This window comes from Macrotis lagotis, chromosome X, assembly GCF_037893015.1.
Source record: "Macrotis lagotis isolate mMagLag1 chromosome X, bilby.v1.9.chrom.fasta, whole genome shotgun sequence".
Classification (NCBI taxonomy): Eukaryota; Metazoa; Chordata; class Mammalia; order Peramelemorphia; family Peramelidae; genus Macrotis; species Macrotis lagotis.
The window spans coordinates 684,107,543-684,130,573 of NC_133666.1; the positions used below are offsets into that span (position 1 = coordinate 684,107,543).

General features: G+C 41.7%; 1 protein-coding gene across 6 annotated transcripts in view; it reads right to left on the reverse strand.

Annotated features, from left to right (window-relative positions):
- The window catches only part of SVOP (SV2 related protein), a 76,561-nt gene that overhangs the window by 47,618 nt on the left and 5,912 nt on the right, over positions 1 to 23,031 (reverse strand). For 4 of the 6 annotated variants that reach the window (XM_074206087.1, XM_074206081.1, XM_074206082.1 and 1 more), the window contains exons 2-3: positions 21,730 to 21,967; positions 3,652 to 3,896 (exon numbers count right to left, since the gene is read on the reverse strand). In XM_074206087.1, the coding sequence (XP_074062188.1) occupies positions 3,652 to 3,686 (35 nt within the window). In that variant the 5' untranslated portion in view covers positions 3,687 to 3,896; positions 21,730 to 21,967. Of the gene's footprint in view, positions 1 to 3,318; positions 3,569 to 3,651; positions 3,897 to 21,729; positions 21,968 to 23,031 lie in introns of those variants that run through there. The other 2 variants (XM_074206086.1, XM_074206085.1) reach the window with 2 other exon arrangements.

The window sequence follows — 23,031 nt, forward strand, 5'->3', positions numbered from 1 at the left end:
CTTGTAAAAGGATAAATGTTGAAAACTATCTTTGCATGCAAAGGGGAAAAAATATTTAATTTAGGAAAAGAAAAAAAGAAAAAGAAATTTCCTCTGACAATTATCCTCTGCTGATAAATAAATAAATAATTAAATTATAAGCTGATAAATCTGCTTATAGAAAGCTAGGAGGCACTGGGATATTCACTGACTCATAGATCTAAGGTTCTTGCCAGTCCAAGTCCCTCATTTTACAGAAGAGGAAACTGAGATCCAGCTAGATGGTAAAACAGATAGAGTGTTTGATCGAGAGAAAAGAAGATCTGAGTTTGAATCCAGCCACAGACATATCTTAGCTGTGTCACTCTGGGCAAGCCACTTTCCCTTTCTCCATCTCAGTTTTCTCAACAGTAGAATGGGGGGGTCATAATAAAGATCAAATGAGACAGTATTTGTAAAGAATTTAGTACAGTGTTCTCTGCTCTTCATGAATGTGCTTCCTCAGCTCTAATCTGGACCCCCTCACTGTATCACCACTATGACATGCTCGATTCTCCCAAATTGTGTCCACATTTCCTTCATTGGGAATATTTATTCTGTGCTGCTAAGGCTGCCTTCCCCTGAAAGCTCTCCTTGACTACTCTGACCCTCCTGAATTTCCCTCTCTAACTCCATTTAGAATCATGGAACCTCATTGGTGGAAATGTCCTCAGAGACCATCCAGTCCAACCCAAGTCTCAACAAAATTTTCTAACAAAATGTCAACTAGATCCACATTCAGAGAAAGAACTATGGAGTCTGAATACATATCAAAGCATACAATTTTCACTTTTTTTCCCCTTTCTTGTAGTTTTTCCCTTTTGTTCTGATTTTCTTTCACAACATGACTAATATGGAAATGTGTTTAACATGATTGTGTATGAATAACCTTTATCAGATTGCTTGCTGATTTGGGGAGGCAGGAGGGGAAAATTTGGAACTCAAAATCTTACAAAAATGAAGGTTGCTATCTTTACACATAATTGGAAAAATTAAATACTATTAAATACAAAATAAAAGAAAAAGAAATGTTAACTAGACTTTCCTTGAGGAGTTCCAATAGACAGGAAACTGCTGTATCCAAGGCAGTTGATTTTGTTTTTACAAAGCTCTCAAAATGAATAATTTTTTTCTGACTAAATATTCTCCATCTTATCAATGTCCTTCCTAAAAATGTAATATCCAGGGTTTGATGCAGCACCCTTTCTGAGGTCACTGTCCCAAGAAGGCATTCCCCATGCATTGGTTAGGGTCTCTGGAAGGAAACTGACTACTTCTCCACTCAGGATGCTAGGGGTAACGCAGTTTATAGAGTGCTAGAAGTGGGAGTCAGGAAGATTTGAGTGAAAATTCCTGCTTACAAGTTGAGAGACCCCAGGCAAGTCACCACTTGGCTTTGTTTCCTCAACTATAAATTGAAGACAATAATAGAACCTACCACTCCAGGAGAGAATGTTATTTGTAAAGGAAAATACAAATAATATAAGGATAATATTTGTAAAGCAGTTGACTGGCAGATAGCAGTAATAAATGTTTATTTCCTTTCTTCAATGCCGCATAACTACTTTAAAGAAATGGAATTTTAGCTCGTCTTTTGACTCCACATCCAGTGGTATTTCCAAGACACCACATTTCAAGAAAATCTACAGTCTGCAATCTGTCTTTACCATTCATGGGAAATGGCATCAATGATACTTACAGTCAAGATTCACTGTGGCACATGGAGCAGCATGGTTCTTTGAGCTGAATTTTAAGGCTAAATTACTGTCAAAAATTCCAAAAATCAGACTAATTCCTCAATTGTAGTTTTATTTATTCCAGTTATTCTTTGGAGTCCCAGATAATTAATATGGGTTGCTAGGTGAAGCAATGAACAGAGTATTGGGCCGGGAGGCAGGGAGAAATGTGGTCAGATCTGTTATAGAACAGAAATTTTACAATTAAATTTGATGTCAACTTTGAATATTATAGCCTGACATATTCTCTTATGTCATCAGGTGTTCACATTTATTAAATATGATTTCATTTGAGACTCTTGTTTTTCTATTGGTCCTTAGAATTTTAGTTAGAGAGTATTTGTTTTGTGTAGCAACAAGGAGTGGGAAAAGCGCTAGGTTCAAAGCCAGAAGGAATGGGTTCAAACTATGGATCTCACCTCAGTAAGTTTATGGCCTTAACTTACTTCCTCTCTCTGGAGGCCTTAATTTCTTCCTCTGTAAACTGGTCTCCAAGGTCCTTGCAAGCTCCATAGTTCTGTAACTCAGTCATCTAAATTCCACTCAGGTACTTGTATTTCTGTATTCTCATATCTCATCTGATAACCAGCCTTTGACAGCTATAACTGGCCATCATTGGTATAATGTCCAATGTGATTATTATTTATGAAATCATTCTGTGTTCAACAATAAAATGTCTATTAGCATCATTTTATTAACAAAAGGCTTCATGTCACATCCAGGACAGTCACCTTCCCCTTCCCTCCTCCTCCCTATCTAACATAATCATTTTACACTGGGGAGGAAACAAATTGCAAGGTATCCCCTTTAGTGAAATCCTCATGAAATTGCTCCCTCCTCATCACCTCGGAGAGTGGTTTTTGTGTGGAATGTCTGACTCTCCAAGCAATTACACCCACACCCAAAGTGACTTTGGAGGATACTTAAGTGCTTCAGATAAATGTTTTTTTTTTTAAGCTGAATGGATAAAACGGAGACACACACACACACACACACACACACACACACACACACAGACAGGAGGTGTAGAAAGCAATGGTTTTGGACTGGTCGAAATAGAATCTCATTCAGCAAGCTGAGATTTGACTGAATGGCCACAGAACTGCTTTTTTGCAATTCCCCTCTTAGGAAACCTGCATGGATAGAGCATCCCCCTCTAGCCAACACCCCCGCCCTCATTCCTGCCCCCCTGTCAAAGGCAGCAATTTTGAGCAGTTGCTTTATAATGTTCCCCAGGGTCCCGGGGCAATTTTATTTCACCCCGAAGCAATCAATTCTTCTAACAGTGATTTCTATTGCGTTGTGAGCCGGTGGATTGAGGTGGGCTTCATAGGAGCTGGGTTTTTAAAAAATTCCTCTCTCCACTCATTCAAAAAAAAAACAAGCCGGAGATTTCTAGGGATAATGTCTAGCATAATCAGCTCTGGCTGCAGACCTACCCTTCACACGCTTCATAAACAACAGCCCTTTGCCCCATCTTTTCCTCCCTGGTGAGAATCCTGGGGGAAAGGGTAATGGGGGGGGGGGTGTTTGCAAACATCCTTCTCCTTCCCGGCTGTCAGACCTTGCTTTCGGAGACCGGGAGTCACTCATCGCGGAGGTGAAGAGCCGCTAAGGGCAAATGTCCAGGCTTTAAGAGGCTATGGGCATTTGAAATAAGCTGCTCCACCTTCCTTAAATGCTAGCCTTGGCAGAGGCCCGCTCATCCGCGCCTCCGGGACGGGAAACAATGTTGCAGCCATCGGTATCTCTCTATTATCTTCTCACAGCCAACGTGGGCGGCGGGGTTGGAGTCGGAGATAGCCCGTGCGAGGACACGGGGCCTAAGCGTTCCCGGGCCGGAGCCCGGCGGCCGCCCGCCCGGGGCGCCCCCGCCTCCCCGCAGCCCCCTACTCACGGCAGCTGCCTCAGCTGGAACACATCGTCCTCCATGGCCGGGCCGCGGCGGGGGCGCTCTGCTCATGGCTCTTACATGGTGGTCAGCACCGGGCTGCGGACAGCGCCCGGAGGCCGGCTAGGGCGCCCTGGAGACGAAGCGGCCCAGCGGGGAGCAGCGGAGCAGCAGGAGGAAGAGGAGGAGGAAGAGGAGGAGGAAGAGGAAGAGGGGGAGGAGGAGGAGGGTGGCGGCAGCAATAGCAGCAGCTGGAGAGGAGAGAGGGGAGAGAAGAGGAGGCTGCTAGGCGGGAGGGCGGAGACAGCTCCGCCGCCCCCGGCCCGCCCCGGCCCCGCCCCCACCCGCGTGCCGGGGCGCCCGAGCCCCGCGGCGTGGGCTAGGCCGCGCCCGGCGCCCGGAGTGCGGGGCCTCGGGGCTCGTGCCCGGCCCTCCCCGAGCGGGGTCCCCGAGCGGGGTCCCCGAGTGTGTGCGGCCCCGGAGGGAGGGGCAGGGGAGGGGGAGGGAGGGGGAGGAGGGAGGAGGGAGGAGGGAGGAGGGAGGGGGGAGGAGGAGGGAGGAGGGAGGAGGGGGAGGGAGGAGGGAGGAGGGGGAGGGAGGAGGAGGGAGGGGAGGGAGGGGGAGGAGGGGGAGGAGGGGGAGGAGGGAGGGGAGGGAGGAGGGGGAGGGAGGAGGAAGGGAGGGGGAGGGGGAGGGAGGGGGGAGGGAGGGGGAGGGGGAGGGAGGGGGGAGGGAGGGGGGGAGGGAGGGGGAGGAGGGGGAGGAGGGAGGAGGGGGAGGGAGGAGGAAGGGGGAGGGAGGAGGAAGGGGGAGGAGGGGAGGGAGGAGGGAGGAGGGGGAGGAGGGAGGAGGGGGAGGGAGGAGGAAGGGGGAGGGAGGAGGAAGGGGGAGGAGGGGAGGGAGGAGGGAGGAGGGAGGAGGGGGAGGGAGGAGGAGGGAGGGGAGGGGGGAGGGGGAGGGAGGGGGAGGAGGGGGAGGAGGGAGGGGAGGGAGGAGGGGGAGGGGGAGGAAGGGAGGGGGAGGGGAGGGGGAGGGGGAGGGAGGGGGGAGGGAGGGGGGAGGGAGGGGGAAGGGAGGGGGAGGAGGGGGAGGAGGGAGGAGGGGGAGGGAGGAGGAAGGGGGAGGGAGGAGGAAGGGGGAGGAGGGGAGGGAGGAGGGAGGAGGGGGAGGGAGGGGGGAGGGAGGGGGGGGGAGGGAGGGGGAGGGAGGGGGGAGGGAGGGGGGAGGGAGGGGGAGAGGGGGAGGAGGGGGAGGGAGGAGGAAGGGGGAGGGGGAGGGAGGGAGGAGGGAGGAGGGGGAGGAAGGGGGGAGGGGGAGGAGGGAGGGAGGGAGGGGGGGAGGGAGGAGGAGGGAGGAGGGGGGAGGGAGGGAGGAGGGAAGAAGGAAGGAAGGATGGATGGAAGGGAGGAAGGAAGGAAGGGAAAGGTCTTATTAAGCTCCTACTATGCAATAAATGCTCTAAAATATTATCTCATTTGATCTTCACAACATCCCTGGAAGGAAGATGCCTTTATTATCCCAATTTTACAGTTGGGGACACTGAGGTGAACAAATGTGAAGGGGCTTATCTATGGTCATACAGCCAGTATGACATATACAGCCAATCTAGGCTGGATTTGAACTCAAGTCTCCCTAAAGACTTAATAAACACCTACTAATTGCTTGATGAAGGCTTTCTATATTTTTGGAGAGAACGCAGGCTTTGAACATCAAGGAGAACTGATTTCAAATTCTAGCCCTGTGGTTGACTAGGCTGTGTGAGGGGGGGAATAGATCCTGGAAAGCTCTGGACCTCGGTTTCATCTCCTGTAAAATGGGATTAATATTCCTTGTCTTACTTCTCTCTTGGACTTGATGTAAAAAGAGCATTTTATAAAACTTTGAGCCCTATGGAGATGGGAGTCAGTATTACCATCTAGGCAGCTACTGGACTGGAGGCAAATGAGACTTTGGTTCAAATTTCATCTCTGATACTTGCTGGTATAGCACTACCTCTGGGATAAATCTTCAATTGATTTTCTCAAGTAAATTGGAAGGGTGGGGAACCAAATGTCTACCTACCCTGCACACTACACTAGATTTGGGCTTTAAGATCAAAGTATCAAAATTCAAAGACATAAGGGACCTTAGAAGTCATATAATTTACCCACATCATCTTATAGAGTTGGAAACCAAGACATGGAAATGGGAAGTAGTTTATTACCTTCCTTTTCACATATGAGAAATCTGAGGCTGAGAGAAAATAATAATAAGACCACAGGATTATAAATCTAGAGTGATTTGATTTTCATCATAATTCTTTCCGTTAAGGTCATTAATGACTACTCATTCTTATGGGACTTACAAAACCCTTTCTTAACAATGACCCACTAAGGGTGGGGAGCATTGAAACCATATATTCAAGAATCAATAGCTAGAAAGTGCTGGCATCAGAATTCAAACCAAGACCTTCACTGATACCAAGGCCAAGACCAAGGTTCTTTCTGTTAAGCTTCTGGAGGTAGCAATGGGTATGGACATATAATGGCATGGGAAAGAAAGTGCAATTTTACACTAATTCTCTTATCCTTCTGGAATACTTTATCCATCAGGAAAATTGGAATATTGGAAAGAGTTTGGGATTTATAGTCAAGAGAGGTCTGCTTTACATACCTTCACGCTAGCTCTGGGATGACTGTGCTAAACCATGGGGATTCAAAGTAAGGCAAAAATATATAGATATCCCAGCCCTTGAGGAACTTGTTCTAATGGAAAAAGACAACATGTAAAAACACTAGGTCTCTACAGAATAGATGGCAGGCAATCTCAGAGCAGAAAGTTCCAACAATCAAGGAGATCTAGAAAAGCTTCTCATAGAGGGAGAATCTGAGATGAGTCTGGAATGAAACTAGTGAAACTAATAGACAAAGTTGAAGGGGGAGAGCCTCTTAGGCCTTGAAGTCAGTCCATTAAACATCAAGGAGTTGGAAAGAGGGCTGCTTTGTACAAATAGGCACAGAAGTTGGATAATGAAAAACCAGTGAAAGGATGATATGACTGCATAAAATCTACCAGCAAAGATATAGAATAGAAGAAAGGAAAGACCTGGAAAGAGGAAAGGAATGTCAAGAGATGGGTAGGAATGGAAATGTTGGTGGAGGGCAAACTCATATTGGAGCCACATGAGAAAGATTTCGGTGTTCCTCTACACACACATGTATTATGAAGTATGTATATAAACATATATGTGCATATATACATGTATGTGTGTCTAGTAACTGACACTGATATTGTGCAGACTGAAGTCTTAAGCCTTAGGACTTAAGCCTTATCTCAAATGAGTCTCACAACAACTCTATCAGATAATCTAAAAGTCTCAAATACTCCAAAGGATCTCTGATGTCATTATGGTGAGTTCTCTGCAAAAATGCAGTTTACAACCTTTCCACGCTATATTTGAATAGTGAGAAAAAACATTTTTTAAAAGACTTACAAAGCCTTTCCTTCACAGCAACTCTGTGAGGTTCAACATATAAGTATTATATGTGGTTGTTCTTGTTCAGTAATTTCAGGCATGTCCAACTCTTTTTTGTTTGTTTTTGCAAGGTAATGGGGTTAAGTAACTTGCCTAAGGTCATACTGCTAAGTAAGAATGATATGTCTGAATCCAGATTTGAACTCAGATCCTCCTAATTCTAGGATTGGTGTTCTATCCACTGTACCTATGTTCAACTCTCTGTGAGTCCACTTAGACTTTTCTTGTCAAAGATACTACAGTGGTTTGCCATTTCCTTCTCTAGCTCATTTTACAGATGAAAAAACTGGGGCAGAGTTAGATGATTTGCCCAGAATCACACAGCTAGTAAGTGTTTCTGGTTGGATTTGAATTCAGGTCTTCCTGACTCTAGCACAATACTCTATTAGAACAAAATTAATATAATATATAATATATATTCTATATTCTATATTATTTTACAATATATAATATAAAATAATATAATTTGACAATGGGATAGAAAATATGATTATGATATATTAAATATAATGTGATATAGTATAACTTTACATAAATACTGTAATATCACATAATATAACTAAGAGTTATATGGCACTTACAATGCAGAAGGAGGACACTGTAATTATCCTTATTTTACAGATAGTGAAATTGAGGCAAACAAAAGGTAAGTGATTTGCCCAGGGTCACCTAGCTAGTAAGTATCTGAGGCCAAATTTGAACTCAGGTCCTGACTCCAGGTCTGGTGCTCTATCCACTGAACTGCCTCAGTGCTCATAAGTCCATCTGGTAGATATCAGGGATAGGATTCAAACCCACATCTTCTGACTCCAAGTACATTTCTCATTCCACTATTCATGCGCCACTTAAAGTGACTACTCTTCAAACTAAGGTGGAAATATGAGTAGAGACAGACACTAGAAATAGAGTTTCAGCAACAAGAAGTTATTTAATTCCATCAATATTCTGAAATGCACCATAAGGCATCCAATGTGGGTAGGTGAGTTGATCTGGACATGGGATTTGATTGAGTTAGGAGATTCCTAGTGAGAAAATTCCTCTACAATTCAGATCAGCTCCTGCTCTGCCACTTATAGCCTTAGGGTTGCTTGGGACCCCTGAAAAGTCAATGATTTCACCAGGGTCATATAGACTATAAGATCTCAGATAAATCCAGTTTTCCCTAAAACTCCAAGGTCAGCCACACTACCTCTTTGTCAGAAATTAATAAGTACATAACACAGAAGTCACAGGAAAGATATATTGAAAGTCTCACAAGAATTCACAGTATTCTGAATAGTATACTAGCTAACATTTCTATGGTTCTTTACAAATGTTATTTTAGTTTTTCGTTTATTTTAGTTTAGTATTTAGTTTAACCTCACAACAACCCTAGGAGGTAGATGCTATTATTACCCCCACCTTCTAGATTAAGAAACTGAAGCAAACAAATTGAGTGACTAGCCCAGGATCACAAAGCTGGTAAGTGTCTAAGGCCACATTTGAACTCAGGTCTTTCAGACACCAGGATTGTACTCTATCCATTCTGCCACCTGTTTGTAGATGTAGGCTGTCTTGCTGCCAATCACATATACATAATAAACTTAGGAATGGGGCTAAAAATGGGGGGGGACAATGACCTTGTCCTCTAGATAGTTTATTTCTGTGTTTTCTCCCTCCTATTTGCACGGGAGACCAAAAGAGACATAAGATAGAAAAACTGGGTGACTCAATCAAAGAACCCTTGGCAATTTTCTAGAAATATAGCCACTAAACTGAGGCTGACTAGGTCAAGATTAACAATGGAAATTAAATAGGAAGCCACAATGATTTTCCAAGTGCATGTAAGACTAAGATGCTGTCCAAGGTAACAAAGAATTTTTAAGTTAAAGAAAATACTTAAGCCTGAAGGCATTATTAGTTAGCTGAAGGTGTTCAGCTTTGAACAATGACTCAGAAAAAAATGGGCAGTCCTCATAATAGGAGGAAAAACAACTACAGGATTTCCCTAATTCATTGATTGGAAATGTGAGGTCTGCTTTTCTAAAGAGATATACAAAAAGTCTGTGGGCTTTAAGCTAAAAAGTATGATGACAAAGTTCATTCTCCTTTTTGTGGAGATGAAGGATCTCAGCTAAGGTTTCCAATTCAAGTCAGAAGGTAGAAGAAGTAAGAAAATTCATAATCTTATTCTCAATTGAGCCACACTTAGCATTGACCAATAGAGTGAGTAGAACATCAATTTGTGGCTGTATGAAACCATCAGGAAACAATGATCCATAAAGATTCTATGACGTGTCGACACACCCAGTAGAGACTATATACCCAACAGAGATTGAATATCTCTCAAGACTAGAAGGTAGCAAGCCCAGAGGGAGTTGCATCATGGGGTGTCTAGAAGACATTAGGGCACTACAGGATCAGAAGTGTTAGCTACTCCTCCACAAATATGCCAGATAATCAGTGTTCTTTATGTGGCTAAAGCCCTCATGTATCTTTTTGTGCATGTGTCCATTCTTCCCATTGGTGATATATATTTATGGGAAAGTGTGCCCCTGGTTAACAGAGGCAATTGTTTATTTCTTCTTTTCCATGTTATGCTGTCTCATGAAATGCCTTTGCTTAGAATTAGTTGTGTCTTCTGGCTCAATAAAAAATATCTTAACCCATGGTAGGACCTTGTGAGCTGTGGTTCTAAAAAGATGTGGGTCCACAGAATATTAAATTCAGAGTAGTCTTATTTGTAGAACTCGCTGTGCAAGTTGGGAAATGGTCCTAGAAGTTACATAAATGTTTACTGAATTAAATTCTTCACCAATTGTGTTGCTAAACTCCTGTGGTCTCTACTGCTGGGGAGATGGAAGCTGGCAAATTAGTTTGAGTTTGGGAGTTTTGTACTACAGACATTCTGGACTCTCTAATATGATAAGAACTGCCAAAATGATGAGCCATGAATAGCAGCAGAGGGTGACAAGATTACTTAAAGAGGGACATACAGGCCCAGGTAAGAAAAACAGCAAATCCAAGCTTCCATGCCAACAGTACTGAGATGAGACCTATGGGATCACTATCCTTTCAACACAGCAAGATAAGGAAATGCAGGTTAAAAAACAAACAAAAAAGAATTAAATTACTTTGACTTTATACAAGTAAACTGCATGGGCAAATCCACAGTTAGAAGATGTATTGGGAAAAATGCAAAGCACCATGAAATATTAAACAACTTTGGCATCATTCAAGGACTAGTATAGTAGAAGCCATATTTACTAGAACCATCAAAAACATTTGAGAATTAACCTAACTAAAAAAAGGCATAGTGTCTATAAAAACAACCCCAAACTGAATGTGATGGAAATAAAGACAAATAATTGAAAGGACACTCAATGTTCATAGATTGATCAGATAAATAATAAAAATGACAGTACTCCAAAATTAATCTACAGGTCTACTATAATATCAAATGATTGCTGTTTTTGTTGTTATTCGTCTTTCATTCTTGAAGAAGGCCATGATGTCAAGGAAGTGATGCCATGACATGCACATGAGGTTTGAGATGGGGGATGGTGGTGGTGCTGGGCTAAATCACCAATCTCACTTTTTTTTACAGAACCATCTGGATCCAGTGGGCAGATATGAATCAGGATGCTTGGAGATGACCTTGGATGTGAGACAATCAGGATTAAGTGACTTGCTCAAGGTCACACAGTTAGTGTCATTTGAGACCCAATGTGAACTCACATCCTTCTGACTTCAGGTCTGTTACTCTATCCACTGAACCTCCTAGCTACCCTAATATCAAATTACCAAAGAATTGGATACAATTATAATGAAATTTATGTGAAAATTAAACAGATAAGAACAACAAGGATTCTAATAGGAGCATGGGGAGGAAAAGATTTAGGAAAACTGATAAAGGCATGCTGGTCTTTATAATCTATTAAAAATCAATGATAAAGTTATTTGAGACAAGGTAAAAATAAAGAAGTTGATCAATGAAATAAAATGGGGCTATTCCAAACATCTAACCAAATATATACTAAGAATTATTATTTAATAAGCTTACAAAAATAAGAACAGGGGAAAGGATTCAATATTTAACTATTATATTGGGAAAATTAGTTGGCACTTGGGTAGGAAATAGATTTCTACCCACATCTCACACTATATTCCTCAGTGAATTCCAGATGGATGATTTAAACATTAAAAAAATACTAAGAAGGTAGAAGAAAATGGAATAATGTTTTTTATCTCAATTATGGTAGAGAGATGATTTCCTTTCTATTCAACTAATTGAAGGAATTATTAGAGAAAAGAGAAAAATGCTAGATTGTATTACATTTTTAAATCTGTACTCTAATGGTTCATTTTACAGATGAGTCATCATCATAAGGTTGGCTTCAGGTATTTAATTTTTTGAGCAAAGTCATTCTTTAAGATCAACTACTAAGTTATAGCAGGGTTGGAAGAACCACCCCAACAAATCAAGTATCCTTGCTCTGAAAATGTAACCCATGACTCACAGCAATCCCAAGACTCCATCTGGGTTACACAGAACCAAGTCTAAACATGGAAGCAGACCCCAAGAGGGCCAATTTTTCTCTTTAACTAATTGCCACCACTTAGAATTACTCTAAGAAAATCTCCAGTCTCTAGAGTTGCCAAACTCCCATAAAGACAAGGTGGCAAATGCAAATGGGTACAACAGCCTTAATTCCAAAATATTGAAAATGTATAAAATGTAAAAGATGCTCATGGTCACATAAATAAATATGGATAATGTCAGCAAGGACTGAAAACTCCATCAACTCTCCTTGAAAGAAAACTTAAGTGAAAGTTGCTACTGGAGCAAGCCTTCTGCTTTCTAATGAATTTCTTTCTTATGGTCTTATATTCTTCCCAAGACTTGTATCACACTGTGGTTTAGTCTCCTCCCTAGGGAGAGAATTGTGTATAGGCACAGGATTCTCCCTCCCATACCCATCATGAATGTAATCAGTCTGCTGTATCTTAGGAGACAGAGACAGAAATACAGAGAAAGCCAGAGATACAGAGAGACAGTCATTGTTTGTTCTTGGTTCCTGAAGACAATGAAATCAGAAGGATGATCTCTTGACTAGTAAGTGAATCGAATTTAAGTAAGACAGGGCTGCACCAAGTCATCAGCCTCACTCTCTCCTAGTAGGAGGACATAACTCAAAACAACTGGCAATGGTTCAAAATGCAGTGGGAGACCTTGAACCTTTAAAGCTAAGGTCTTTCCCAGGTCTCAGTTTGTCTGATGAGCATTGGCTTATCCAGCTATTACCAATTCTTAGGTAAGAATTGAGTCAAGGATGGTCTAGTGTGTCATCACAAAAGAATCAATCTGGGAAGGGAAGAGCCTCCAAGTTTGGTCCAAAACAGAAAACAATTGTTATTTATACACACTCTGCACCATCTAAACCAAACAACGAGCAAGAGAGGCATGGGCTGGGATCTATTATTGGCCAGTAAATGAAAGCTGAGTGATTTGGGTTTAAAGGCATAGCAAGTAGCTCCATTTGAACTACAATGGTCTTTCAAAACCTGTTTTTCCAGAGCTATATTTAAAGAAATCTTAAGTGAAAACTGAGAGAGAGAGAGAGAGAGAGAGAGAGAGAGAGAGAGAGAGAGAGAGAGAGAGAGATTGTCCTAGCCTTTGGGGGGAAGGGATAAATAAATTGGGGGAGGGGGGAATCTAGCTCCCCAAAGCTAAGAAATATTGCAAAATGTAAACAACCAAAAATTATGTTCCTTTGGACTGAGAACCCATATGTATGACTCCTCATGTGGATAGAGAGACAGAAGGGGGTGAAGAAGGAAAAGGGGGAGGAGGAAAAGGAGGAGGGGAGGAAAAGGAGGAGAAGAAAGGAGGAGGAGGAAGAGGAGGAGAAGAAGGAGAGAGAAGGAGAAGAAATAGCAGTTTTTTTCAGTTCAAACTGGTCAGTTGGAGAGAGCCAGGCACAAAGACAGAGAGAGAGAGAGAGAGAGAGAGAGAGAGAGAGAGAGAGAGAGGCTTAAAGAGAATTTTTGTAGACTACAAAGCAGTCCAATCAGAGCCCCAATCAGCAAATTATCTCAGAAGCAGCACCTATCTCAGGAGTCATCTGAGCCCTCTCTATCAACCCCACTCTCACTAATCTTCAATCTCTCCTGTGTACTACCTATAAACACACTCCCATCTCCCCCTTCTCAAAAAAACTGCCACTTGATCCCACCAGTTCCACTAGCTATCAACCCATGTTTCTTCCCTTTTGTGGCTAAACTATAGGATAAGGCCATCTACAATGATATCTCCACTTCCTTTCCCCCTCTGTCCACAGGCTGGCTTCTGATCTCATCATTCAGTTAAAACTTTTGTCTTCAAAATTACCAACTATTTCTAATTGCCAAGTATAACAGCCTTTTCTCAATGCTCACCCTTTTGAACACTTTGACCACTGTTTATCACTTTCTTCATATCTTTCAGACTCTTTTCTCCCTAATTTTTTTTGTAAAACTGCTCTATCCTGATTCTCCCCCCTCAGTCTTCTTTCCTGAATCTATGTCTGAGTCACATAGAGGCATTCATAGGTAACACTCCAAGGGCATCCTGACATCTTTTCTTCTATTTCATTTGAAAATCTAATCATCTCCCATGGATTCAGTTACCATCTTTAAGCTGATGACCCTCAGATCTATTTATCTTCATCTCACTAATCCTCCTGCCTCTTAGCATCTCAGTCCAAAAGCAAATTCATTAACCTTCTCTTCATGATCTATCTACCTTAATTCTCTTAAATTTTCTGTTATTGTTGAGAGCACTACCATCAGTTTAACACTTATGTAGTGAACCTGGGTGTTATCCTTGATTCCATACACTCCCATTTTAATTTTTTGCCAAATTCTATAGATTTTACCTTTGTAACATCTATCAAGTGCTGCCCCTTTTCTGATACTTTTCAACACATCATGCTTGGACCACTACAATAGTTTGCTGGTTGATCTTCCTGACACAGTTCTCCATACTCCAATCCATCCTCTATTCCAGTGATTTTCCTAAAGCATAGGGTTAATCATATTTTTGTTGTTCAATCATTTTTCAGTTTTAACTGACTCTCTGTGTCCCTATTTGGGGTTTTCTTGGCAAGGGTCCTGAAGTAGTTTATCATTTTCTTCTTCAACTCATTGTACAGATTAGGAAACTGAAGCAAACAGGGTAAAATGACTTACTGAGGGTCAAACAGCTAGTATATGTCTGTGGTCAGATTGAACTCATGAAGATGAGTCTTTTTGACTCCAAGTCCAGTGCTCTATCCACTGAACCTCCAAGCTTACCCCATCATTTATGTCTTATTCAACAAATGCCACTGGCTCTAGGATCTGATATAAAAACCCTCCATTCCTACCTTATCTTCTTATATCTTACCTTTGCTTTCCAGCCCCCAAGGCTGCCTTGTTGCTGCTTGACCAAACCCTTCATTTCCTCACCCCAGATCTCTTTGTTGGTTGCTCCCTCACCTGGAAGGCTCTCCTTCCTCAGCCCTCCCTCTTGACCTCCTTGCTTCCTTTAGGTCCCAACTAAAATCCCATTTTTCTACAGGAAGCCTTTGCTACCCCTGGTAATTCCAATACTTTTCTCCTGTAGTCGCTAGTTTGTCTTATCTATGATCTTGTCTATATATAGTTGTTTACTTCTTGTCCCCTTCATTAGTTTGTAAGCTCCTCGAGTGCAGGGACTGTCTTTTGCCTTTCTTTGTATCCCCAATGCTTAACTCAGGGACTGGCATACAGTAGGTCCTTAATAAGTATTTATTGACTGACTGCCTCTGTTGTTGTTTATCCTTCATTCTGGAAGGCTATGCCATGACTTGCAAATAAATTGAATTTAAGTGAGGCAGAGCCTCACTCTTTCCTCTGAAGCCACCTAGTCCAGTGGCAAGTATGGATCAGGACAACTGAAGATGATTCTGGATGCAGGGGAAAACCTTGGACTTTTTAAAGAAAGGAAGGAAGGAGGGAGCTGCATTGCTCAACTGGAATTGGTTGGGACAGCTACTATTATCACAGGTTGCTGTTTGTCCTTCATTCTTGAAGAGGACCATGTCATTAGGGAGGTGATGCTATGACTCTTAAGTAAATTAGATTTAAGTGAGGGATGGCTCACTCTCTCCTCTGGAGCCATCTGCTTCTAAGCTGACCAATAATGCACATGTCCATCTCCATATTAGTCCTTCAAGCAAAGATCTACCTTCTATAGCATCATCAAATTGATCACAGTGGAAGCAAAAAAATGCCCCAGCAGAACATAAAGTCCCCAAGAGGCAGCATTTTTTAAAGTTTTTCATCCCTACCACCTAGCTTAAGACTCTGAACATGGGAGTGGGGTAATAAATGTTTGTGGAATAGAGTTGAAATCAGAATCAAGTCTAATACATTCCTATCCAGCCAGCACTAAGTTAAGTACCTCTTTCTTCTTTCCTTTCTTCCTTCTTTTCTATCTCTCTTCTTTTTTGAGGCAATTGGAGTGAAGTGACTTGCCCAGGATCACAACAGCTAGTGTCTGAGACTGGATTTGATTGAAGTCAGGTGCTCCAGACCCCAGGGTTGGTAATGCTATCCACTATGCCCCCTAACTGCCTTCCCTGATGTTGTAGTCTTCTTCAAGGATGAAGGACAAAAAACCAATAATAACATTCTCATTTCCAACACAACAATGTCGTGTGACATGATCAGTTCAAATCCTGACTTTGGCACTACCTGCATGACCCCAGACAAAATCACTTAACCCTTCTGAGTCTCCATTCTTCATCTATAATAAATTTTTTTGTTGCAAGGCAGTGGGGTTAAGTGACTTGCCCATGTTAAGCTATTAAGCTAGGTAATTCTATAATAAACTTTTAATTCTAAATTTTTGGTCCCAAGATTCTATGACTTGGACAGTGCAGCAGAAAGGGTGTTGTAAAAGGAAGTTAAGTCCCTTATTGAAAAGTCAATTTAAAAACAAACAAAAAAGGAAACACAGAACAGAAAAGAAACCAACACCCCTCATTTTCACATGGGTTGGGTGTCAGCTAATCTATTTCAAGAGAGGCTTAGAGGGGAAAAGAACCTCTCTGAGCTCAGAAAGATAAGCTAAGGAAACCGCTTTAGTAATAACCATGATGCCTCAGACAGACTGTCCAGATAGCCATAAAGTAAATAACAGGAAGGGGGTGAATTAAGGGCCAATAATTCTGTCAAGAACTTGGGAGTATGTCATAAACCAGAAAGCAGTTTGAGTAGTCTGAGTTACTGCAAGAACCTTGGGAAGGAATTATAGCCAAACTGGTCTGCTTCAGGTGAATCATATCTATACAGACTCCTAACTTCCCTGTCTGTTCAACTTCTGGTAGCTGGACTTTACCTGCTACAAAAGGATATCCAGTGGACCACACAGCTATTAAATGACTGGTCTTTGCAAGACCCTATGTGTATGAAGTTTAAGTGTATACATATCATATCTACTTTAAAAATAAAGAAACTTACATTTCAAGGAGCTGGACATATTGAGCTGAAAAAATAACAGGAGTCCCTGAACTCAAGGAGCTTACAGTCAACAGAGAGTACATATATAGAAAAGAGAAATCCAGACCAAGGGTGTTTGAGTAAACTTGTAGGAGGGAAAGAAGACTTGGAAAGGGAAGAGAGAGTTAGGGAAGGTTTCTAGTAGAATGTAACAGGGCTGGTTTTGTTTTATTATTCTATTACCAGCATCTGGTACAGTATTTTGGACATAATAGATTTCAATAAATAAATGTTGTTTGGATCAAATGAAATGACCCATGTACAGTTCAGAACATGGAGGATGGTGATGCTCTCAATAGTAATAGGGAAATTGAGAAGTGGAGAGGGTTTAGGAAGAAAGAGAAAGAGCTCCATGTTGAGTTGAAGTTAGAGATGTCTGAAAGGCAATTGGAAATGCAAAATTGGAGGTCAGCAGGGAGGTTAGGAAAGGAAAGGAAGACCTTGGAATCATCAGCATGGAAATGGTAATTCAATCCATGGGGGCTGATGAGATCACCAAATAAAGTCATATTGAGGGAGAAGAGGAGGACCCAGGATGGAGCCCCAAGGGAAGACCACAGTTAGAGGGTGTGATCTGGAGGAGGATCTGGCATGGGAGACTGAGGCAATGGATGGCCTTTTTTAGAACACTTACAAACATGAAATATTATCTGATTTACAAGACTTCAGACAGTGTGCTGCAGTAGAAAGAGCATTTAAAACCTCAGGAGATCTGATTTCTAGGCCCAGTTCAGTCTGTTTAACCTTGGAAAGTCACTTAACCTTCGGAGTCTCCATTTCATTAACTGCTTTGAAAGAGAGCTTGATGAAAAAGAATCTTAAAGGTGAAGTATCTGGAGCTTCTGCCACTTCATTTCTATTCAAAATGTATTTATTTATTTGTTTGTTTAGTAAGCAGGTCTATTTGGTGACCTGTCCTGGGCTAGATTCTGGGAATTCAGGGACTAACTGAAAAATCAGTTCCTGCCCTCAAGTTTGAGGAGGCAGAAAAATATTCAATAAACATTTTTTAAGTCCCTAACTTTAAGTGCCAAGGATGCAAATAAATATAAACGACCTGCTCTCAAGGAGAAAATATGAAGACAACTATGTACAAACAATGCAGAGATGGAAGAAACTGGAAATAATCAACAAAGAGAAGAATTAAGAGGAACTGGGAAAGGCTTCTTTAAAAAAAAAGATTTAATATTTTATTTTTTCCAATTACATGTACACATAATATTCAACCTTTGTAGGGAGTTTTGTTAATTAATTTGTTAATTAAGATAACATGTTGGGGCAGCTAGGTGGCGCAGTGGATAGAGCACCGGCCCTGGAGTCAGGAGTACCTGAGTTCAAATCCGACCTCAGACACTTAATAATTACCTAGCTGTGTGGCCTTGGGCAAGCCACTTGACCCCATTTGCCTTGCAAAAAAAAAATGTTAATTAAGACAAAGAGGAACAACATTCCATACAAAACATTCAAATAGATAAATAATTCTGAAATATTTTGAACAGAAAGTAATCACTAAGGGTATCAGAAAGGGTTTCCTCTAACAAGTGGCCCCTTGAAGGAAGCTGAGGTCTCCAAGATGCTGAAGTGAGGAGGGAGTTCATACTAGGAATGGAGGGCAGTCTATGAAAAAACACAAACATGGAAAATGGGGTCTTATGTACCAGGAATTTCAAGTGGGTTAGTTGGATTGTCTTTTAGTTTGCCTAAAGGGGAGAAACAAAATAAACCTGGAAAGGTTGTAAGGAACCAGATGGTGGAGGGCTTTAAATGCCAAGTTGAAGACTTTATTGAAGATACATAAATCAGAAATGGAGATAAAATTTCTTAGAAGTTATATTATGGGGGCGGCTAGGTGGCATAGTGGATAAAGCACCAGGCTTGGAGTCAGGAGTACCTGGGTTCAAATCCAGTCTCAGACACTTAATAATTACCTAGCTGTGTGGCCTTGGGCAAGACACTTAACCCCGTTTGCCTTGCAAAAACCTAAAAACAAAACAAGAGAAGTTATATTATGATTATGAGTCTACAATTCTTCAAATTATACAAGTCTTATAGTCAGGTGGGGAGGATGCTGATTGCCAGGTATTCTGTAACTAATTATGAACCTCCAATCCAATTTCAGAAATTGTAGGATGTAAGGGGCAGGTAATCGAGATAATGAATGTGAGCTGGCATCAGGGGTATGTTGGTAAATATTTAACACCCAGATTTCCAAAAAAAATATTCATAGGACATACTTTTTTTTAAAGTTAAAATGCATCATTATTTTTTTTTTTTAGTTTTTTGCAAGGCAATGGGGTTAAGTGGCTTGCCCAAGGCCACACAGCTAGGTAATTATTAAGTGTCTGAGGCCGGATTTGAACTCAGGTACTCCTGACTCCAGGGCCGGTGCTCTATCCACCGTGCCACATAGCTGCCCCCTAATATTTTCTTAAATCTAGACAAACAACAAATAATAAACCAAGCCCTGATTTTTAGCATTTACTGATTTCTCTAAGTACTTCCACTGAAAACTGAACAATCAGCTGTTTAAGTCAGTATGAGCTGACTAGAGCCCACCTTGGTTTACCTTGGTTTTGGATGGTAACCTTAGAGGACTGAGGAGGGCCTATAGACCTGGGGAACTTTGATAAACACTCTGATTTTCTTCGTATTGAGTGAGGCATAAAACAGGGAGTGTTACACTCATTGAAGATCCTGGGAGGATTCCAAAAGATCTAATGATGTCTGTCATCAGACAATGCTATGTGAATGACATCTAGCCATGAAAAGATCCGGTGAATAGGATATCTGATTCATGGTTAATGAGGTGTGAATGGTTCTATGGGATGAAAGAGGGATCATAGGTCTATAGTTAAGTACCACCTTCCTTTCTATGGTTGGGACAATTTTCCCAATTTCTTAAATGTAGCATTCTCTCTGGGCTCAATGGCCCAACTTACACTGTCTTAGAAAATTGGGTTCTTTGGGTTACTAAAGATGGTTAGATGGGGGGAATGTTAAAGATAGAGCTTACTTACATTTTAGCCAAGTGTTTGATAAAATATGTCATGACATGGACTAGACTAATAGTCTACAAAGTTTGGGCCATGACCTCAGGCTGAGGCTTGACCAATATGGGTGATATGATCATCCAGCAGGTACTGCAAATCCTCCCAGTCCCTCCAGCTCATGGAAAACGTCTTTGACTCCTATCTCTTGTCCCCTATAAACAATCTTGCCAAGGTCCATTGACTTCACTTTTTAAACATTTCTTGAATATATTCTTTTCTCTCCTTTGACATAGTCATCACCCTGGTACAGCCTTCATCCCCTTTCACCTGGACTATTGCAATAGCTGCTGAGGATGAGGTGAGGTGGTCAGCTGCCTTAAGTGTCCCCACTTGTCTATCCTCCATTAAGTCACTAGTGATTTTTCCTGAAGTTCAGGTTTGACCATATACCTCTCCTATTTAAATAAGCTCCAATGTTTCTTTACTGCTTCCAGAATCTAATAAAATTCTGTTTGGAATTCAAAGTCTTATAACCTGGGCTCCCAACACCTTTCTAGTTTTCTTACACTGTATGCCCCACCCCTAAGTACTCTTCCATCAAGTCACACCTCCTCAATGACAAGACACTTTATTCCTCCATTTGGGATATTTTCACTGGCTTCCCCCATGTGTGGAATTCTCTCCCTCTTCCCTCATCTTTGCTTCCTTCAAATCCAATCTAAAAATCCACCTTCAACAGGAAGTTTCCTATCCCCTTTAATTCCAGTGTCTTCCCTGTTAATTTTCTTCTTTTTCTGTCTATAGATATGTGTGTTATCTCCTCCATTAGATTGTAAACTTGAGGGAGAGACTGTCCTTTGTCTATTTTTGTATCCCCAGACTAGTGCATAGGAGATATTTAATGTTTATTGACTGATAGACCCTCTCTGCTCCATAGCTGAGCCTGGGTTTGATGCCAACATTTCCTACTTTTCTACCACCTTCAATACCAAATGGGGAGGCAGATGGAGGCAAGGTGCTCAGGACAGTGAGGTTACCAGACTCAGGCTCCAGCAATAGCCATAGACACAAAATTCTTCCAGTTCCCCTCATTTCTACACCCTCCCCCTCCTTCCCCTCCCCCTGACACAGCTAGTCCTATGAGGCATACTCAGCACTAGTAAGACAGAGAATGTGAACTCCTGGAGATAAGACTTTTTTCTTTTTATTTCCAGTGTTTAGCTGTATCTGACAGTTACCTAAAAATGTACTTTAAAATGCCTGTTGAGTAACTCAGTGGGGCCATAATTGTCTTTAGGTATTTGAAGAATTATCCCATAGAAGAGAGATTAGAACAGGGGTTCTTTTCTTTTTTAAATTAATTTTTTAAAATTTTATTTAAAAACAATTTTTAATGTTAATGTTTGAAAATGTGGAGTTCCTGGTTCTCTCCCTCCCTTCTTCCTTCTCTTTCTCCCTCATTGAGAAGACAATGTTTTGAAACAGGTTTTATATATGCAAAATACACACAGCTACAGGGCTACTTTCGGATAGGTTTGTAGTTGTATAATTTCTACTGTGCTTCTGAATCCGAGAAGCAGTGGTGGTCAGGAAACCCTGGGTTCAAATTCTGATTCTTAGAACTCCTAACTTTGTGAACCTAGTTACCTCTCAGTGTTTCATGCAGCCCTCTTAAGATAAACTGCAGAGAAGGGGCTGCCCTGCCTTGGTAGAGGGAGTTTATTTCAGAGGAATTTTATTTCTGGAGGGTCCTCCCCTTCTGAATTCAATCTTAGGTGTAACACAGACTACTAGGGAGGGATGGTAAAAGTATAGTTAAGGAGGGACCTCAGGGCCTGGTCTTACTATCTTCTCAAAATTTCTCCAATACCCAACATCAAGGCATAGTCTCATCAGGATGTGGTTTCGTAAAATCATCCAGGTGATCTGGGTGGAATGGCTCTGAACACACAAGGACAGGAACCAATTTATAAATCTTCATTCCTTCCCCAGGTGACCAACCCCCCAAACAGAAGGGCTTGGTCCCAATTCCCACACCTGTTTGTCTCAAGTCAGACTCCTGCTTCCAGTACCCAAGTCAGTGCTGCACACATAGTAGGTGTCCAATAACTGTTTATTGTGGATTATGATGATGGTGGTGATGATGATGATGAATGGAAACAGGAGTGGGATTAGAAGGCTGAGGATGGACCAATGATGTCTCCATTTTCAACAAAGTAGGGGAAAGCAAAGGTGGCTTCTGGAAGTGACAACCTGGTAAGCTTGATATTTACACCTGGAAAAATTATGAAAGGAATATTAAACAGAACTTAGAAACATTGAGTAGTATCTATGGGAGCCAGAATAGATCGACTCAGGCCAAACCAAATTAAACTCATGTCTTTGGTTGAGAGGGTTAATAAAATGGGTAGAACAGAGCTGTGGACTTAAGATACCTTCAAGGTATCTCTCAATAATACATTTGACAAAGTCTTTCATGTTCTTTGGAACTATTCTCCAGAACTATGGGCTGTTGTCCACATGATTCCACAGTAGACAGATTTTTTTTTTTTGGTTAGGTTTTTGCAAGGCAAATGGGGTTAAGTGGCTTGCCCAAGGCCACACAGCTAGGTAATTATTAAGTGTCTCAGACCGGATTTGAACCCAGGTACTCCTGACTCCAAGGCCGGTGCTTTATCCACTACGCCACCTAGCTGCCCCAGTGGACAGATAGCTTAAGTAGAATGGACTCAAAATGTATTGATTAATGGATTGTTTTCAGTATACTTTTCTCTAGGTGAGCATTTCCCTCCACTTTATGCAGTTTTATCTCACATTTTCCCCTTCAAAGAGAGGCAGCAATGGTAAAATGGATAAAAAACTGAACTGGGAGTCATGAAGGCTTGGGTTCAAATTCCTACCTCAGACTGTTACTACCTTCATCAAAACCTTGGGGAAACCACTTAACCTCAATGTCCTCATCTGTAAAATATGGTGTTTGAAGCTGATGACCCAAGGTTCCTAAACTGAAGTGGTAAACTGAAGGACTGGCTAGCTAGTCCTTAAACTACACATTCTACCTCCCCCTCTTAGAATTTTGATTGTAGCTTTAAACCCAGATGGAAGGTTGTTCATTTGATCCAGTGCAAGCTTATTTTACAAAAATCAGAGGCGAAAAGATTTGAAGTAAACATTCCCAGGGTTGTAACCACTCGGGATCACCCCTTTTAAGAAGTCATCCTACTTCCATTTTGGGGCCTAGGTCAAGTCCTTACCTTCATCCTGAGATAGTGGAAGAGGCAGAAGAGAGAGAAGTTGCAGTCCAGACAGATTCTCTGGACAAACCTACTTAGCCCTTTG